General features: G+C 51.4%; 1 protein-coding gene across 7 annotated transcripts in view; it reads right to left on the bottom strand.

Annotated features, from left to right (window-relative positions):
- IQSEC3 (IQ motif and Sec7 domain ArfGEF 3) overlaps positions 1-17,383 on the bottom strand; it is a 110,661-nt gene that overhangs the window by 25,889 nt on the left and 67,389 nt on the right. For all 7 annotated transcript variants that reach the window (XR_012002996.1, XR_012002997.1, XR_012002998.1 and 4 more), the window contains exons 4-5: positions 15,497-16,644; positions 13,393-13,554 (exon numbers count right to left, since the gene is read on the bottom strand). Coding sequence is in view for 3 of the 7 variants with exons in the window: in XM_072766260.1 (XP_072622361.1) it covers positions 13,393-13,554; positions 15,497-16,644 (1,310 nt within the window). In the remaining 4 variants the exon portion in view is untranslated. The remainder of the gene's footprint in view (positions 1-13,392; positions 13,555-15,496; positions 16,645-17,383) is intronic.

The following is a 17,383-nucleotide window of genomic DNA, read 5'->3' as shown; positions in this document are numbered from 1 at the left end:
GGCCACCACAGGGCTTCAATGTTCAACGGGCTGATGGTGTCCTCGGGCTCTCAGATCCCAGGGGGACAAAAATCTCAATGTGTTCTGCAAAACCCCAGATGGAAGGGAGGAAGCTGTGTTGAATGGTGGTGGGGCACGACTGACCCTAAGAAGACAAATGCCTTCCTCTCTGGATATTTGGGGTCTGGACCAGGTGACGTCTCAGGACTGCCCCCACTCTCTGAGAAGGACCAGAAGTAGAGAGGGCGCACAGTCAGCAGAGGGCTCCCAGACAGCAGGAGATCACACAACATCCTTCCTGGCTGGCTTTGGAATACAGCTGGCCGCTTCTCTCCCTCCTCCGGTGAAGCACCGTGTGCCCCCTGGGGCAGCTGGCCAGGTCGAGGCTGTGCCCTCTCTGCCGACAAGCCTGCCCCAGCGACCCTCACCTCAGGGGCCTTGGCCATCCTGCAATCACCCAAATCCTTGCCCCTCCACTCAGCACGATGCTTTTTTCTCTCCCAAAGTACCAGCTCAGCCTACCCTCACACCTCCTCCCCCCTCCACTTCAACAGGGGTCCAGCACCAGAGCAGGAGGCACCTTCTACCCTCGCATTTACTAAGCACTGTTCTTAGAGCTTCCCTAAGTGCACCTTGACTTCATTTTCTTTCTCTATCCTGTGCGATAGTAACCATCATCCTGTTATTTTTTTAATTACGTAGGAAGAAATAAGCTCATAAAAGAGCTGGTCCTGGGGGGACACTGCACACATCACATTCCCTGCTGGCATCTCCTGGGCCAGGCCAGCCTGTCTCCTTCCCTTCTCTGTGGACTGTGCTAATGTGTCTCTCCCTGGGGGCTGCTGTCTTACCCAGATGTCCTTGGGGGGCTGTGGTGGGGAAACAACTGGGCACAGTCAGTCATGCCAGGAGCCACTCCACCATCGGCAGTCAGCACAGAAACTGTGTGGCCATCCCTCAGTTCCAGAGTTGGCCTGGGCACACAGACCCCACAGCAGGGACCAGTGCCCCACCTGCCTCCCACCTTCTCTTCTCTGGTGCTTTCTCTGACCTCTGGTAGTGACATTTCTTTTGTTTGTTCATTCCTTCCTTCCTTCCACCCTTCCTTACCACCTTCTTTCCTTCTTTCCCTCCTTCTTTCCTTCCTTCCTTCCTTCCTTCCTTCCTTCCTTCCTTCCTTCCTTCCTTTTCTTCAACAAACATGCATTGGCTGCCTCCTATGTGCAAAACGTTGTGCTTAGGACCTGGTATAAGTGGCAAACAACACAAACACAGACTCTGTCTCGATGAGAGACAAACATTATATCCCAAGTCAAAAAAATAATGATTTCATTGTAATTGTTTCGAATCCTTTTAGGCAAAGGACAGGCTTCCATGAGAGGACAAAGGATATATTTCATCCTGGGATGTTTGGAAAGGCCCCTTTGGGGACACGACAGTGAACTGAGACCTGAAAAATGAGTGGGAGCTGACCAAGGCAAGGGGAGGGATGGGGGAGAGCTTTCAGGCAGTGGAGAGAAAGCATATGCCAAGGCCCTGTGGTAGGAAAGAACACCCAAGGATCTAGAAAGGGTCAATGAGGCTGTAATGTAGAGAGGAAGGGGGAGAATGGTGAATGGCAGGTCGTGGGGTTGGGAAGAGGACAGGGGCTTGACCAGCCCAAGCTCTGTGAGTCACCAGAGGTTTTCGAAGTTTCTCCTTCATGTAGCAAGAGAATACAGAAGGACATGATCAGAGGAGCAATATGAGCCAGCTGGTTTTACGAAGATTTCTCTGTTTTTTGGGGTAGAATGAGTGGAACAGGGAGGGTGAGGAACAAGAACGAAGTGGGGCCCTATGAGAATGCTGCTGCTGAGGACCAAGTTAGGGCTGATGAAGCCTGGGCAAGGAGGAGACCAAGTGAATGGACAATCTGAGATGCATCCTAGAGGAAGAACTGATGGCAGTGTGTGATGGAGGGAAGGTGGGAGGTGAGCAAAAAAGGAGTCAACGGTGAGTCTCAGAGCTCTGGCTTGAGCACCTGAGGCCCAATGGTGCTGATTTTTTAGTAGACGCCATGATGGGGTAGACACATATGCTGCAGGAGAGATTGAGACCACAGGTTGGGACACACTCTGAGATGTTCCTTCCTGTTCTACCAGGAATTTAGCATCTTAGTAGAGTGGAGTAAATCATCCTCCTTAGCACCCAGCGTCTTGTCTCCTATTTCACAAATCATGACCCTGTCTTGACCTTTTCTGCCTCTAGTCACTATCCCTTTTCTATACTCTTCTTTAGAGCCAAAATTCTAGAAGGTGTCCCTATCCATGCTGTCTCCACCTCCTCAATCTCACCCACCTTTCAACCCGCTCCAGCCAAGCATCTACTCCCAGCATTCCACTAAAACTTCTCTTGCCAAGGTCACTCTGGCTGCCCCATTGCCAAGTCCAATGGCACCAACTTATTATCTGGTGGGATTTTTTTTTTTTCTAGGTTTGTTATTAATTTATTTAACTGAGAGACTACGATGGACATCGAGTTTGTTTTCGACCTTTTTTTGCCTCCAAGATTAATAAGAAGTAATGTTGCCGACGTCTCTCACGTCCTGCTTTCCCACTCTGCTGTTTACAAAAAGTTCTTTGCTCTTTTCAGGAATAGGTCATAAAAAATGCATCATCCCTTTAGAGGTTTCTGGCTTTTCTTTAGTTCTGTAGATCAGTCTGACACAAGGCGAGTGGGTTTCTGCTCCCGCACAAGGCTGAAATCAAGGTGTTAGGAGGACTGAGTCTTATGTGGAGCCCTTGGGGAGAAATCCACATGCTGGTTCACTCAGGTTGTTGGCAAAAATGCAGGTCCTTGAGGTCCGGCTTCCGTGCTGGTTGCCAGCTGAGAGCCACTCTCAGCTCCCAGAGGTTTCCCTACAAGACCCATGGATCAAGCCAGCAACGATGCAGCAAGAATCCCTCTGGTGGGATCAGCCTCTTGGCAGCACTGACATGGCTAATCATTCCCTTCTCAAAACTCTTCTCTTTCCTGCTTTCCTCACACCCCCTCTTCTGGGTTTGCTCTTTGAACCTCTGAGGGTGCCCCTCCTTCCCAGAACCCCCACTTCCCCTGAACCTCCAACTTAGGGCTGGCCACTAGGCTACATTCCCTCCTCCTAACAACCTCTGTCTAGGTGGCCTTACCCATTGCCATGCTCTGAATGCCCCTCCGTGACTGCTCTGAAGTGTTTATCTCTTGTGATGAATTCACAATTTTAATTTTATTATTCATCACTAATGAGTTGAGTTTCTTCTTGGTTAATCTATATTGCTTATAAAAGACAATGTGCTCAGTCCAGAAGGTGCAGGTAAACCATCAACTCTGCATTTGACTGGAAGCTGACCAACACACCTTTGAGTTCTGGCTGTTGAATTCCTCCAGGTGCTCTGGTCTGAATGGCAGGCAGAGCTGACCAGGGCACACTCACAAGACCACGGGTTGTGCTAGCATCTCTTGCAGGGAAGTCAGCCTGCACACATTTCATGTTTCAGCTGGTATTTAATATTTCAACTGTTCTCAGTAAATATTTGGCAATATCTGGTTTGAGGGATTCTTCAGAAGAAATGTCCTCGACCCTGGCACTCCCCTCCCAAACTGAAAATATACGCATGCTTATTTGGTATAATTTCACAAATTACTCTAGAGAGCTTGAAGCACAAACATATTCATATGCAAAGACTGAGTGTTCTGAATTCTCAGCAGCTCTGGAGGATGTTTCCTGGGATCTGCAAACCACCCCCGCCCGCCCCCCCTCACTTCAGTGGTCTGGCTAGCCATGCCTCTGGGCCCTGCCTACCTCTCCGTTCCTTGGTCACTGGCCAGACTCAGGGTCTTACCATTTCTCACATTTCTTGTCAGGACTGTGACTGCAATGGCCTTCTACTCGACTGCCTGCCTCCAAGTCATGTTCCAGAACAATCCTTCTAGGATACCTATTTGGTCCTGTCATTCACTCTTCTGCTTATATTTTTTCCAGGGCTTCCCACATCCCTAGCCCAAAGCCCAAGTTTCTGGGCCAAGCAAGCAAGGCCCTGCAAGTGGCTCAGCTTCTCCTGCCTCTTCCCCATACTGGCTCCCCTCCTGCAGCCTGGCTCTCAAGCCTGATGCTTTTGCACATGCTGTTGTTTCTTCCCACTGCCCAACCCCAACCTCAAGGTCCCTGGTGAGCTATCCATCTCTCCTGGACCGCCGCAGTCTCCTGGACACACCTCTGCCTACCACTGCCATTGTCCCTTGTATCATAGCATTTACCTGCCTGTCCTCCCACCCAGCTCTGCGATCCTTCCGGCAGAGGCAGTTCTGTTACTCTCTGCATGCCTGGCGTGTGAATCCAATAACTGTTTCTGGGATGAATGAATGTCTGAGTGAGAGACCAGTTGGGTGAGTGAATGGGACCCTGAGCACGGGCTCAGCTAGGGATGGAGCCCATTGGTTGCTGGGCCTGCTCTGCCAAGATCATCTGGAGCTGCCCCTGAGACTGGACAGAGCTGCCCAGGAAACAGCTCCCTGGAAGCCAAACCAGAGGCAGCGAGGCAGTGTGGCATATACACGCTTCCCACTTCCTTCAGTGGCGCATGCAAGCGAGTGATGAGAACCTGGGCAAGCTGGTGCCCATTAAACTGCTTCCAGCCGAGCATGTCTGCACCTGCCCAGGGAGGTGTCGCTGATGCTGATCAGGGAGCGAGTGAATCACAAGCGCGGTAGCTTCTGCTAGGGCGTCCCCCCCTCTTTCCTGTGGCAAGTACTTTACAGGGGCTGGGGAAGCATAAGCACAGATGTTCCCTGTATCTGTATAAACAGGTACAACCTTGCATGAAATTGTTTCTTAATACCGATCTGTGCGTGGAATCAGTTTGTGTTGCAGGGAAATGAAGCGTCACATGACTGTAATCAAAATGAATTTCGATATCTCAACTTTTTTTTTTTTTACATGATAGCAAGACAGTGTCTGTCAGACAAAGGAACTGGCTTGGAACTGAAAATAGGTAATGATAGCAGCAGTGATTTTTAATTGGCCAGAAGAGACAGCAAAGATCTGGAAGGTGAGGCACAGGCTGAGGCTCAGAGGAGGTGTGAGGGAGCACTGCAGACAGCAGAGGGGGCACTGGCGCTCCAGGCAGGGACGAAGCCCAGGCTCCAGGATTAGGCTGGAAAATGAAACCGCCCACTGCCACGGGATGTAGGAACCTTGGTTTTATTTCTGCAATTCTTGGCTCATACAATTCAATTAAAAATATCCCCATCCGCCAGAGAGTTATTTTTGTTAGGCAGAACTCATAACATGCCCAACAAAGGTCAAGGCTTTTTGGAAAAGTGCAGTGTGGCTCAGAAAATAGAGCAGAGGGAAGCTGACGCAAGAGGACCTGCCAGTGTTCCTGGTGACGACATGAGGACAAAGATAATCTCGCCTGGGAGGCCTCAGAAGGGATGGCTGCCAGTCACACCTTGAGGACCCAGGAACCAAAAGAACTAAGTTTAAACTACCCAAAGAATGAATCTGAAGTTATTGCGGATGCCTGGGGTGATTCTCCCTCTGCTGGGTCTGGCAGCATCGCTGCTTGCCAGGGGTCCTCAAGCTTGAGAACCGAACCAACCGGCAGGCTTGTTAACCCACCAATGCCCCCAGAGTTCGGAATCAGTGGGTCTGAGGTGGAGCCTGAGAATTGGTATCACTAATAGCTTTCCAGGTGACGCTGCTGCTACCATCCTGGGGACCACACTTTGAGAACCACTGCTCTACAGAATTAAGAGTCAGCAGAATGAGAAGTCAGGCCTTCGGTATCAGACACCCTCAGGGTTGAATCTTGTTTCCATCACTGAGCTTTTCAGTTCAGGTCACCCAGACTCTCCATGCCTCAGTTTCTACCTGTAGTATAGACCTGACACCTGTACCATCTAGTGGGCAGGTGGCTCTGAGTTTTAAAAGAGACAATGTATGGAAAATGCCAGCCATATAACAGAGCTTCATAGGTGATAGTTTTCATTGTGTACCTGGAGACCAAATCTAAGTTGACATACCAAGTGAGTGAGTGAATTTGATGTTCCTCCTAGTATAGGTATTAAGAGCCCTTCCTTCATCGACAGTGAACTCTGCCTGAAATTACAGCTCTAGACCTTCATCCACTGACTCTTTAGAATATCCGTCTATTAGGAAGAAAGGAAACTGGATCCAGCTCAGACCTCTTGAGATTTGTGATTCCATTTCGCAGTTCTGCTTTCTTCTCAGATAAGCAGAGCAAACAAAGGGGAATCAAAGGGTAGAATAGTACCTGATTTCATTCAATTTGCCACAGGCCAGGGGACTCGTCATTTCTTCTCTCTGGTCCTCACATTCTGCCTGGGTGAAATGAGAGGGGTGGACAAGCAGACCATGTAAGGGGTCTTCCAGCACCACATTTCACAACTGGGCTCTGACTATAGTTACAAGGCATCTGGACCACACTTGCCTTGAGATGAGGTACAGAGGTGGGATGGCATCGGGTTATGGGCTCAGGTTGTAGAACCATTCTGCCTGCCTTCAGATCTCAGCCATTGGTTAGCTCTGTGACTGTGTGTAAGCTACCTAAACTCTCTGTTCCTCAGTTCCTTCATGTGGCACAGATTGATAGCACTCACCTCATAGAGCTGTTGTGAAGATGGAATGAGATTATGCATGTATGGGTCTTGGCACAGTGCCTGCTGGCACACAGCGAATGCTTGATATATGTGAGCTGTCACTGTTATGTCTCACAGCCTGCTCACTCACAGCTGGCCCTCCTACAAACCCCAGAGGAGTGTAACTCCCAGGAAGCCCCTTCCCTAGAATCCTACTCCTTAGAAATCCCACTTCAAAGAGTGGCCAGTTGAAGCCACACCTGAGTATCACATAGGGATTGAGAGAGCCCCCCAGACCTAGGGCCTGCGTTATCAGAAAAGGCAGGGTAGTAGGTCTTTGTGTGAAAGCCCAATTTATATGCTAATATGACCAAGCCAAAGAGAGACTCAACTCTGGACTTGTTCACCCCACACTTAGGGTCCAAGGATTTCCACACATAGGAGTAAGTGGGTCTGAAACATTCATGACTCTTTATTGTTAAGGAAAATCTCTTGTCTGTTGGTGTGTGTGTACATGTGTGATGGTGAGGGGGTGGTCAGGGGAAAGGGCACTGGAGAGGCAAGGGGTCAAGGCCATAAACTGAAAAATTTCACGTTTAGAAGAGACCCCCCATTCCCAGAGCTGGAACAAATAATCCTAAAATTTGTATGGAGCCAGAGAAAACTCTGAATAGCCAAAGGGACCTTGAAAAAGAAAACCAAAGCTGAAGGTATCACAATGACAGATTTCAAGCTCTATTACAAAGCTGTGATCATCGAGACAGTACTGTACTGGCACAAATACAGACACATAGATCATTGGAACAGAAGAAAGAACCCAGAAATGGACCCTCAACTCTATGGCCAACTAATCTTTGACAAAGCAGAAAAGAATATCCAATTCAACAAACACTGTTGGGAAAATTGGACAGTCACATGCAGAATAATGAAACTGGACCATTTTCTTGCACCATACACAAAAATAGACTCAAAATGGATGAAAGACCTAAAGGTGAGACAGGAATCCATCAAAATCCTAGAGGAGAACACGAGCAGCAACCTCTGTAACCTGGGCTGCAGCAACTTCTTGCTAGACACATCTCCAAAGGCAAGGGAAACAAAGGCAAAAATGAACTATTGGGACTTCATCAAGATAAAAAGCTTTTACACAGTAAAAGAAACAGTTGATAAAACCAAAAGACAACCTACAGAATGGGAGAGGATATTTACAAATGACATACCAGACAAAGGGCTAGTATCCAAAATCTATAAAGCACTTCCCAGTCAAGGAATGGGAAGAAGACATGAGTAGACATTTCTCTAAAGAAGACATACAAATGGCCAACAGACACATGAAAAAATGCTCAACATCACTGGGCACCAGGGAAATACAAATAAAAACCACAATGAGATACCACCTCATACCAGTCAGAATGGCTAAAATTAACAAGTCAGGAAACGACAGATATTGACAAGGATGCAGAGAAAGGAGCACGATTGTACTACTAGGTATTTACTCCAAAGATACACTTCAGATCACTACACTCGATCCGAAGGGGCATCTACACCCTAATATTTATAGCAGCAATGTCCACAATAGCCAAACTATGGAAAGAGCCCCGATGCCGTCAACAGAAGAATGGATAAAGAAGATGAAGTGTGTGTATATATATATATATATAGTGTGTGTATATGTATATATATATAATAATGGAATATGACTCAACCATCAAAAACATGAAATCTTGCCATTTGCAATGACAAAGATGGAACTAGACAGTATTATGCTAAGCAAAATAAGTCAATCAGAGAAAGACAATTATCATATGATCTCACTCATATGTAAAATTTAAGAAACAAAACAGAGGAGCAGGGACACCTGGGTGGCTCAGAGGTTGAGCACCCCCCTTGGGCCCAGGGTGTGACCCCGGGGACCCAGGATCGAGTCCCTCATCGGGCTTCCTGCATGGAGCCTGCTTCTCCCTCTGCCTATGTCTCTGCCTCTCTCTCTCTCTCTGTGTCTCTCATGAATAAATAAATAAAATCTTTTTAAAAATTCTTAAAAAAAAAAAAAAACAGAGGAGCATAGGGGAAGGGAAGGAAAAATAAAACAAGATGAAATTAGAAGGGAGACAAACCATAAGAGACTCTTAATCATAGGAAACAAACAGGGTTGAGGAGGGCAGGGGGTGTGTGTGGGGGATGGGATAACTGGGTGATGGGCATTAAGGAGGGCACGTGATGTGATGAGCACTGGGTGTTAAAAAGGCAACTGATGAATCACTGACTCTACCTCTGAAACTAATAATATACTATATGTTAATTAATTGAAATAAAATAAACTTTAATTAAAAAAAAAAAAAGAGGGATCCCTGGGTGGCGCAGCGGTTTGGCACCTGCCTTTGGCCCAGGGCGCGATCCTGGAGACCCGGGATCGAATCCCACGTCGGGCTCCCGGTGCATGGAGCCTGCTTCTCCCTCTGCCTATGTCTCTGCCTCTCTCTCTCTCTCTCTCTCTCTCTCTCTGTGACTATCATAAATAAATAAAAAAAAAATAAATTCTAAAAAAAAAAAGAGACCCCCTCCTTCTATCCTGTAGGGTGATGGCAGTGTCAAATTTTCAAAGCAGTGGAAATAAGCCTATTTAAGTGGGAAATAAGCCTGCCTGCCCAGGCCTCTTTCCATCCTTCTCCAGACCTATAAGGGTCTGCGTGGGCCCCAGACTGCTCTCTCCCTCCTGGTGGAATTCCCCAGAAATACAGTAACATTTCTAAGGTTACACATGGCACAAAGGGCAGGATATTCTCAAAAAATTTCTTCCAAGCCATGAAAGACTAGCGCCTCCCAGCCTGTTGAGTTGGACAGGCAATCTGTCTTCATTTCTGAATGTCCCCTAAGAAGAACAAATCTGTTACACTCTGGCCAACATATTTCTAAGGAAATGAAATAATGCAATCTGACTAAAATGTCAAACTCTTAATATTGAACAAAAAAACGGAGTTGACACAGTGAGAGAAGGAACACCCAGGAAACTCTTCTGGCAACTCAACCCAAAAGCTGCCCTTCGCGCCCTTCCACGGAAATGACAGACACCTATGGCCTCCCCGTCTATGTGATTCACATCAGAAAAGATCACCCAGGCCAGAAATGAGCCTGCCCGCAGCCCACATGGAATGTTCCCCCATCCTCTGGCCTTCCAGGCTGCTGAAGCCAACATTTCAGAAGGGAAATAGAGCAAAGCCAAATTTCCCGGCTATGTGAAAGAGGGAGAAGCTTCCAGCACCAGAGCCTCCTAACCGCAGCTGGTGGCTGGTTCCTCCTGCCAGGCCACCAGGGCCCTTCTCTCCTCAGCACCACGGAGGACCTCCTCAGGGTGTAGGATGGTCCCCAAATGAGCTCCCCTCCCCTCCCCAGCAAGTTCTAGCATGTTCTTATTGTCTGGGGAGTGAACCTGATCTCAGACCAGAGCTGAGGCGCCTGAGGGATCCCCTGCCAGGGCTGGGGCCGAGGTGGGGAGGCATCTACTGTCCTGTGCTTTCAAATGTGAAAGATAATAGCAGAAATAGCTAATATTTGTAAAGAACTTACTAAAGTATCAGTCACTGATGTAAGCACTTGACATGCATTTTAAAATTGTAATTTGTATGAGGTGGGTACTACTGTCCCCATTGGACAAGTAAGGAAGCAGGCTGGTTTCTCCTTTAAAAAACCAAACCTTTCCCAAGAAAACAGTGGAACGGACAGGGCCCTTGGAGTTCAGGAGGCCGTCTATTGTTATTTGATACACCCTAGTTAAATACATTCCTTCTTGGAATGCACCTTCTATGGAAACAGGACGAAGAGGTCAGCGTCTGAGAGCACCAGGGTCCAGATTTCAGGAGGCAGGGCCATGGCATTTGTGATGCTCAGATGCAGGCCAGCAGCTGAGGTGGATTCTGCTCAGCCCCTCTCTCTTCCATTTCTCCACAGGCCCCCAGGCTGGGAGGTAGTGGTGGGTGTCCCGCCCTGTCCCCTCCTAGAGGCTTCCACCCTCTCCCCCTCCTGCCTGGCTGTATCTTGGAGAGTACTGTGGCTGGGGCTGTCTCAGTCTCCAAGGGGATGGGTGATTTATGTCCTTTTATTCAGCAAGCAGCTTTGTACAGAACGGACGCGACACGCTGAATGTCACCAGGCGGGGGCAGGGAAGCTGTGCAGAATCCCAATGAAGCCTTTCGGCCTGGCAAAATGGCACCAGTGACTTTGTTATTGTGTGTTTTCTCTCATGGGTGTAGGGAAGAGGCAGCAGATCCTGAGAGGTTGCAGGATAGCTGGCTTGTGTGGCAGGGAACCCCCTCGCAAAAACCCCAGCATCTAGCTCCCGGGTGAGTGCCTGCCCCATCTCCTGCCGGCACCCAGCAGGAGACAAGCCAGGCAGGCAGGAAAACAGACTTGGGTGCAGAGGGCTCCTTTCTGTGGAGCTGTTCCATGTAGAGGCTGGGTGTGTCAAGGGCCTCCGGGGCCCGGGGACTCATGGCTGCAGAATAAACCCAGAGGGACAGAGGCACCTGCTGGGGCAAACAGGCTCGGCTTGGCTCTCAACTCTCCTGACACCACAAGGCCTGCTGGAGGTTCCTTGGTCCCTTGTCTCCCTTTCTATGCTCCTCCTCTCATCTGTCCCATTGACACCTGGGTCTGTAAGCTCCCTCAGGCCACAGCGACACATGCCCCTCACTGCCCCCATCTCCCCTTCACACGGATGCCTGAATGCCTGGCTCAGCTCCATCCCCGGAGCAGGTGCACAGCCCCACCCTCTCGCCTGGCAGGTGAGAAAACCGAGGCCCAGGCCCAGGGGAGGCCTCCCAGCACGTGAGGAGCAGAGCCAGGGGTCAGAGCAGGCCCTCATAGGCACAGCTCTTTGTTGCCGCCACGCTGCCACCTCATCCCTAGCCTGATCCCTGCCTTAGCTGCCAGCCCAGTCCCCAGTCGGCACCCTCCGTGCGAGGGCAGCAGCGCTGGCCTGTCTCCAGCCTACACACTCCCTCTCCCAGGGAGGATGCAATTAGTGTGTGTTATGCTGCTTGGAAAACCACGCGATCCCATCACTCCAGGTCACCATGGGCCTGGAGGGTTGGAATTTCAGGGCCAAGCCACGAGGGGACCAGGCAAGGCAGAAGAGACTTCAGTTGGGGCCTGTGAGCGAAGCAGGCACCTCTGCCCCCAGAGCAGAGAGACAGGGCTGGGTCCCCCAGGGGCGCAGGGAGCCAGGGAGAACCCAGGGGTGCGGCACAGCACACCTGCTCACCCCTCTCTGCAACGGAGGAGGGGAACAGGGACAAGAGCAAATGGAAAGGCCAGAGCCATGAGCCAGATGGAGGGAAATCAGGTGAGGAAAAGACAGAGAAGACTTGATCTCTCTCCTTCTATGTGTCTCCTCAGGGCATCCCCTCAGGGCACCCTACACACGGCAGGGGCAGGGGTGAGCTGAGGAGAAAGGGGAGCCTGAGGGAGGGAGAAGAAAAGACAGGGGAAGGAGGCCCATTTATCAGTTCACTTTCCTCTGCCAGCGAAGGCAGGCCCCTCATCCCACTCAGCATCTTCCACAGTCGTGGGGTGGAGGGTGGGGTCTGATTGGCCAAAGCTGCCAAGAGTCCAAGGGGGGCACTGGGTTCTGTCAACTAATAGGCATCTGGGCATTTCAAGGTCCCTCAGGGGCTCCCAAGCTCCTGCTTTTCAGACTGTCCTCAGACAGCTGCCAGTGAATTTAGGATGTGGCAAGGATTCCAGAGGGCCACTGGTCTACCCCTCATAATCCAGGGCATGGAAAGGCAGGTTCCCGGGAGCAGGAGCTTGTCCAGAGACAAGGCAGCTGATGGCTGCATCAAAGAAGCCAGGTGTCCGAGTTCCCACCCCAGGCACCCCGACAACCCTGCCAGTCAGGCTGCGCCAATTCATGCTGCCCAGATGTTGGCCCACCGCCCCCATCCCTCAACCCTGCTCCGTCCCGGCACAAGAGGCCCTGGCTGCTCCAAGAGCTTCTCCCAGAACCTCTGAGAGACACTTCTGTTTCCTTCCCAAGGAGAACATGGGGAGAATGGCAGGGTGACCCTTCCAGAAGGAGGCCTGAGCCCATCTCATGGGGCCTCACCCTCTCTTTGCCAGGGGAGAGGTGGCTCCAAACCCCAAGGATGCCACCCTGGGCCTGACAGCTCGAAGGAGGGTGGTGAGCGTGAACAGATTCTCACCTGCTCCACCTCAAGAGCGAACAAGAGCTGAGTGCCAGCAAAGGCAGGCCCCTCATCCCACCCCCCATCTGTTGATCTTGGTGGTAAACTTATCTTGATGGAGTCACAGTATTTTATTGCTCTAAAGACTCAGTCTAACTCCTTTTTTTCTGATTCACGTTTGCTTCCACCAATATGAAACTGAGCCCATGTGGGGACAAGCCAGCCCATAGGGATGGTGCGGGGGTCCTGGGCAGGTGGCAGCTAGAGGCTGGGCTGAGGGCCTGTTTGCCCCACCAAGTTGGCCTCAGTGCACACCACAGTCCTCTCCTTTTCCAGGCCCATTCTTTTGCCCCAGAGGGGAGCCAGGAGGGAGGGCTTTTTGTTTCCTTTGACCATTTCTGTACACCCCTCACCACCACCAGTGCCTTCCAAGGTATCCTGCCCAGAGCACGCATGGTAAATGTCTGCAGGGCTTTGGAGGGTGAAACAGAGGCTGGTCAAGACACAATGATAGGCCAAGGCTTCAGGGTTCTCCCCTGTGTCCCATGGGGCCTGTGGAGCACAGGGGGGGGAGGAGGAGAGGGGCACTCACTCCAGCACATCACGGTTGAATTGCTTCTTGCTGTTGCCCAGGAACTCCCCGATCATCTGACGGCTGAGGCCCTTGCGTTGGAGAAGGAAGTGGGCCACTCCAATGGGGGTGTCAGGGATGAAGCCTCGAGAAATCAGGAACTGGATGCCTTTGTCTGGGTTGCTAAGGGTGGGAGTGGAGGTGGGGAGAAGGAGTAGAGAGTGAGCTGAGGCTATTCATGACTCCTTCCAGCCCATGAAACCCATAAGAGTGCGCCTGGAGGTTTCTGGGAAGAATGCCTCTGAAATGCCAGGATTCCTTCCACTGCAGAGGGGCTCCTGATCCCAAGTGCTTCTTCCTGGAGCCTCATCCTCTTGGACACCCGACAACCCCAACACACACACAGGAGTGAAGATAGCATGGAGAAGGAAGAAGTTAGGGGATTGTGGCCAAACCAAGCGAATTCTAGAGCAGGTGGAGAGGTTTCCTTCTGTCTTCCCTGAGGGGCCTGCCGGGAAGGCCCTTCCTCCCTGTCTGTATTCTGTTGTCTGTACACAGTGCCCACCCTGGAATCAGGAGGCAGGGTGAGGCTGGGGGACAGAGGTGAGCTCTCCTACTACACTGTCCATAGTGTGGGTGTGGGTGCTGTGTCTTTAGGCAAATGTGTTCACAAGTGTGGTCTGCAAATCCATGCTGTTCCCTGAACGGTGTCTTCCTGGTTCAGGAGAAGGTACGTACAAAAACAGAGGGTAATAAGCATTTAGAACATTCATAGCATTTTGACATTTTCAGGATAACCAAGCATGTGATTGTTTTTCTAGCAATTCATTTTTATTACATTTTACAAAACTATCAGCTCACAACTTACCAGGGTAAAAATTCTAACTGGTCCTTCGCTACAGATAGTTTGAGAACCACTGCCTTGAGGGATCCTGGTATCTGTGTGAGTGTGAGTGAGCAGAAGGGGTGCTGCAGGTGTGTGGAGATGGGAGCTGGGCTCACCAGGGTGGCAGTCTGGTGCAGAAGAAAGAGCAGTGGACTAGGAGAGAGACAGACCTGCAACTCACCACCTATGTCACCGTGTGCAACTCACCTTACTTGTGGGAGCCTGCTTCTTTTCTGTAAAATGGCATAATAAGGCCATCTCTAGATATTATTAGGAAGTTTGCAGATGTTTTATGTACGGTGAGCCATGAATAGTAGCTATTCCCCACCCCACTGCACCCCTGCCCTGGAATATAAGCTTCTTGAGACCAGGGTCATCTTGTGGTCAATGCACCTGGCACTCAATAAATAACAGTTGAGTGAGTAAATAAACATACATGTGGGTGGGAGAGATGTTAGATCTCCTGGCTTAGAGCTCTGAAAGAAGAGGCGAACGGAGGGTGGAGATGAGTGCCTCCCACACTTGCGATTTCCACGGGAGGGCATGTGTATACTGCTTTCCCCCAGATCTCTACTTTCGAGCGCAAGGACCGCAAGGACTGTTGTGGCTGGGGCTCTGGCTGCAGACTCTGATCTACAGCACTTGTTTGTTTCTCTGCTTCCATTTCCTGCTCCACCTCTGCTTCTTTGTCTCCCCTTTTATCCCTGCCCCTCTCCTGCCTTTTACCTGTATTCCTCATGCTAGGTCTCTTCTCTCTCCCCTACCCAGGCCCTCACTTGCCTTTCCTTATTTTCTCCTTGCTCTCATTCCTTGACATCATCCCCTGGAGATAATGGTGTTTCCCTAACTTCACACCCTACCTGAATGATTTCTGCTCAATACTCATACAACCTGTACTGTTACTTACTTAATATTGTATTTTCTTTTAAACTCTCCCCTTTTCAAGCCCTAGCTTCATCTTAAGCAGTAATAGTGGTGAAAGCATGGGCTTGATGTATCGTTTTGTTCCCGATCCTGAAAATAAATTTGTAACAATTAAAAATAAAACGTGCAGCCCTACACAGTATCTCAAGGAGCAGGCGTGGCACAAATGCCATCTGGAAGGGCACTGGGATGATGTGGGCAATTATCTGGCACCCTGCTCACCTGTAAAAGCAGCACACGCACCCCCCCCCCCTTTCCCCGCCTCCCGAGATCTTCCCAGGACTCTCTGGTGCTCCAGAACCAGTGCTCACTTACATGTTGAAGAGGTTGAGGCCGATGCGATAGAGCCGTTTGCGCAGGGTGTCGGTGGAGAGCGTGGGCGACTTGCAACTGGCGGGGTTCTCGCAGTGGTAGCGGGGCAGGCTCAGGATCATGGCCTGCAGAGCCTCCTTGGAGGCCGAGGCCGACACTTCCGAGCCCGACTTGGCCGACTTGGTGGACGTGCTGCTGCTGCTCAGCCGCTCCGAGTTGTCGCCGGCCTCGGCCTCAGACCCCTTCCCCACCTCCCGGGTCTCCTCCTCCTCGGCCTCGGCCTCGGCGGCCTCGGCCTCCGTCAAGGCAGCCTCCTGCACCGCAGCCTCCTGCACCGCAGCCTCCGCGGGTGGGTGCGCGCGCGGGCTCCCGCGGGCTCCCGCCTCTGCGCACGTGTTCTCGGCGGGCGCGTCTCCCTGGGGGGCGCTGGCGGGCTCCGCACAGGCCTCCTGCCGCGGGGCTTCGCCTTGCTCGGCTTTGCCAGCCGCAGGCTCCGCCGGGGCCGGGGCGGCCTGCGCGCCCAGACAGTTGGCCACCGACAGGGCCGTGGCGGAGGACACAGAGATGTTCTGGTTGGCGATCTGCACGGTGACGTCCCGGAAGGCCATCATGAGCGTGCTGCTGTGGCCCGGCGGCAGGCCGGGGGGCTCGGCGGCCTCCTCCCCGGGCGCGGGGCGAGCACCGTCACGCTCCCGCATCTCGGCCTCCAGGCCGGCCGGCGCCGCACCCGCGTGCAGGGCCTGGTGCAGCTGGTAAGCGCCGCTCTGCTGCAGGGAGCACATGGTCTTGAGGCTCCAGGTGCTGAGGGCATCGTCGATGGACTTGGCCAGGGACTGCACCTGCTCGGTGAAGGAGTCCTCCAGCTCGGTGAGCGTGCCCGCGAGGGTGGGCGGCAGCGAGGGCGAGCGCACGAGCGGCAGCCCCACGAGCCCGTAGCCCTCCATGAGCGCCTTCTCGGCCGCCAGGCTCTCGACCGCGGGCGCGCGGACTTTGCGCAGGGAGATCCGCCGCGGCAGGCGGCTCTCCAGGAGCGAGTTGCGGATCTTCTCGAAGTTCTTACTGAGCTGGTACTGGCGGAAGGCGGTTTGGATGGTGCAAGCGGCACGGCGGGACACGAGGTGGCCCCCGTACTTGTGTTCTAGCATTTCAATCTGCCACAAGAACAGAGGGGAGGAGAAACAGTAAGGACCTGGGGTCGCCGGCTAAGCTTTGGCTGGGGCGCAGGGATGCACACCCAGAAGGGTGGGGAGGGTTGGGGGGGGGGCAACGAGAGACCAAATCTGAAACTCCAGCATGTCACAGCCTGAGATACCAGATCCTTGCTGAGACTCCCAGAGGTGTAGGATGCAGGGACTGGCTTCCGGGGGGGGGGGGGGGGGGGGCGATGTACGGGGGGCAGGGGACATAGTATTGCTCTGGTAGTCAACTGCTGCTGCTGAGGTGGTAATTTTAAAACGTTCATATTGGAGGTCCGTATGGAAGTACTTATGGGTGAAATACACAGTATCTTGAATGTATATTAAAATACTCCACCAAAAAAAAGCGGAACTGTTAGATGAAACAATATTAACAAAAATTGTTGGAACTGGGTGGTGGTTATATGGAAGTTTACTACACTATTCTTTCTACTTGTGTGTACATTTAAAATAACACATTAAAAAATAAAATAACACATTAAAAATGAAACAGAAATGCTAAAAAAAAATTGTTGCTACTCCTGTTCACCTGCTTTCTTCCTCTGCATGCACATCACTGCGTTGTGGAAATTCCTGACCCTGGATCATCATAAGGGTTGAGATTGAGGTTTGATCAACTAGGTGTTCCCAGTACTCAACCCAAGGGCTGGCACGTTGTAGATGCTCAGTGACCATGAATTTAATAAAAAGATGG

The sequence above is a fragment of the Vulpes vulpes genome, chromosome 8 (assembly GCF_048418805.1).
Source record: "Vulpes vulpes isolate BD-2025 chromosome 8, VulVul3, whole genome shotgun sequence".
In the NCBI taxonomy this organism is placed as follows: domain Eukaryota; kingdom Metazoa; phylum Chordata; class Mammalia; order Carnivora; family Canidae; genus Vulpes; species Vulpes vulpes.
This window is presented reverse-complemented; position numbering and strand designations above follow the sequence as displayed.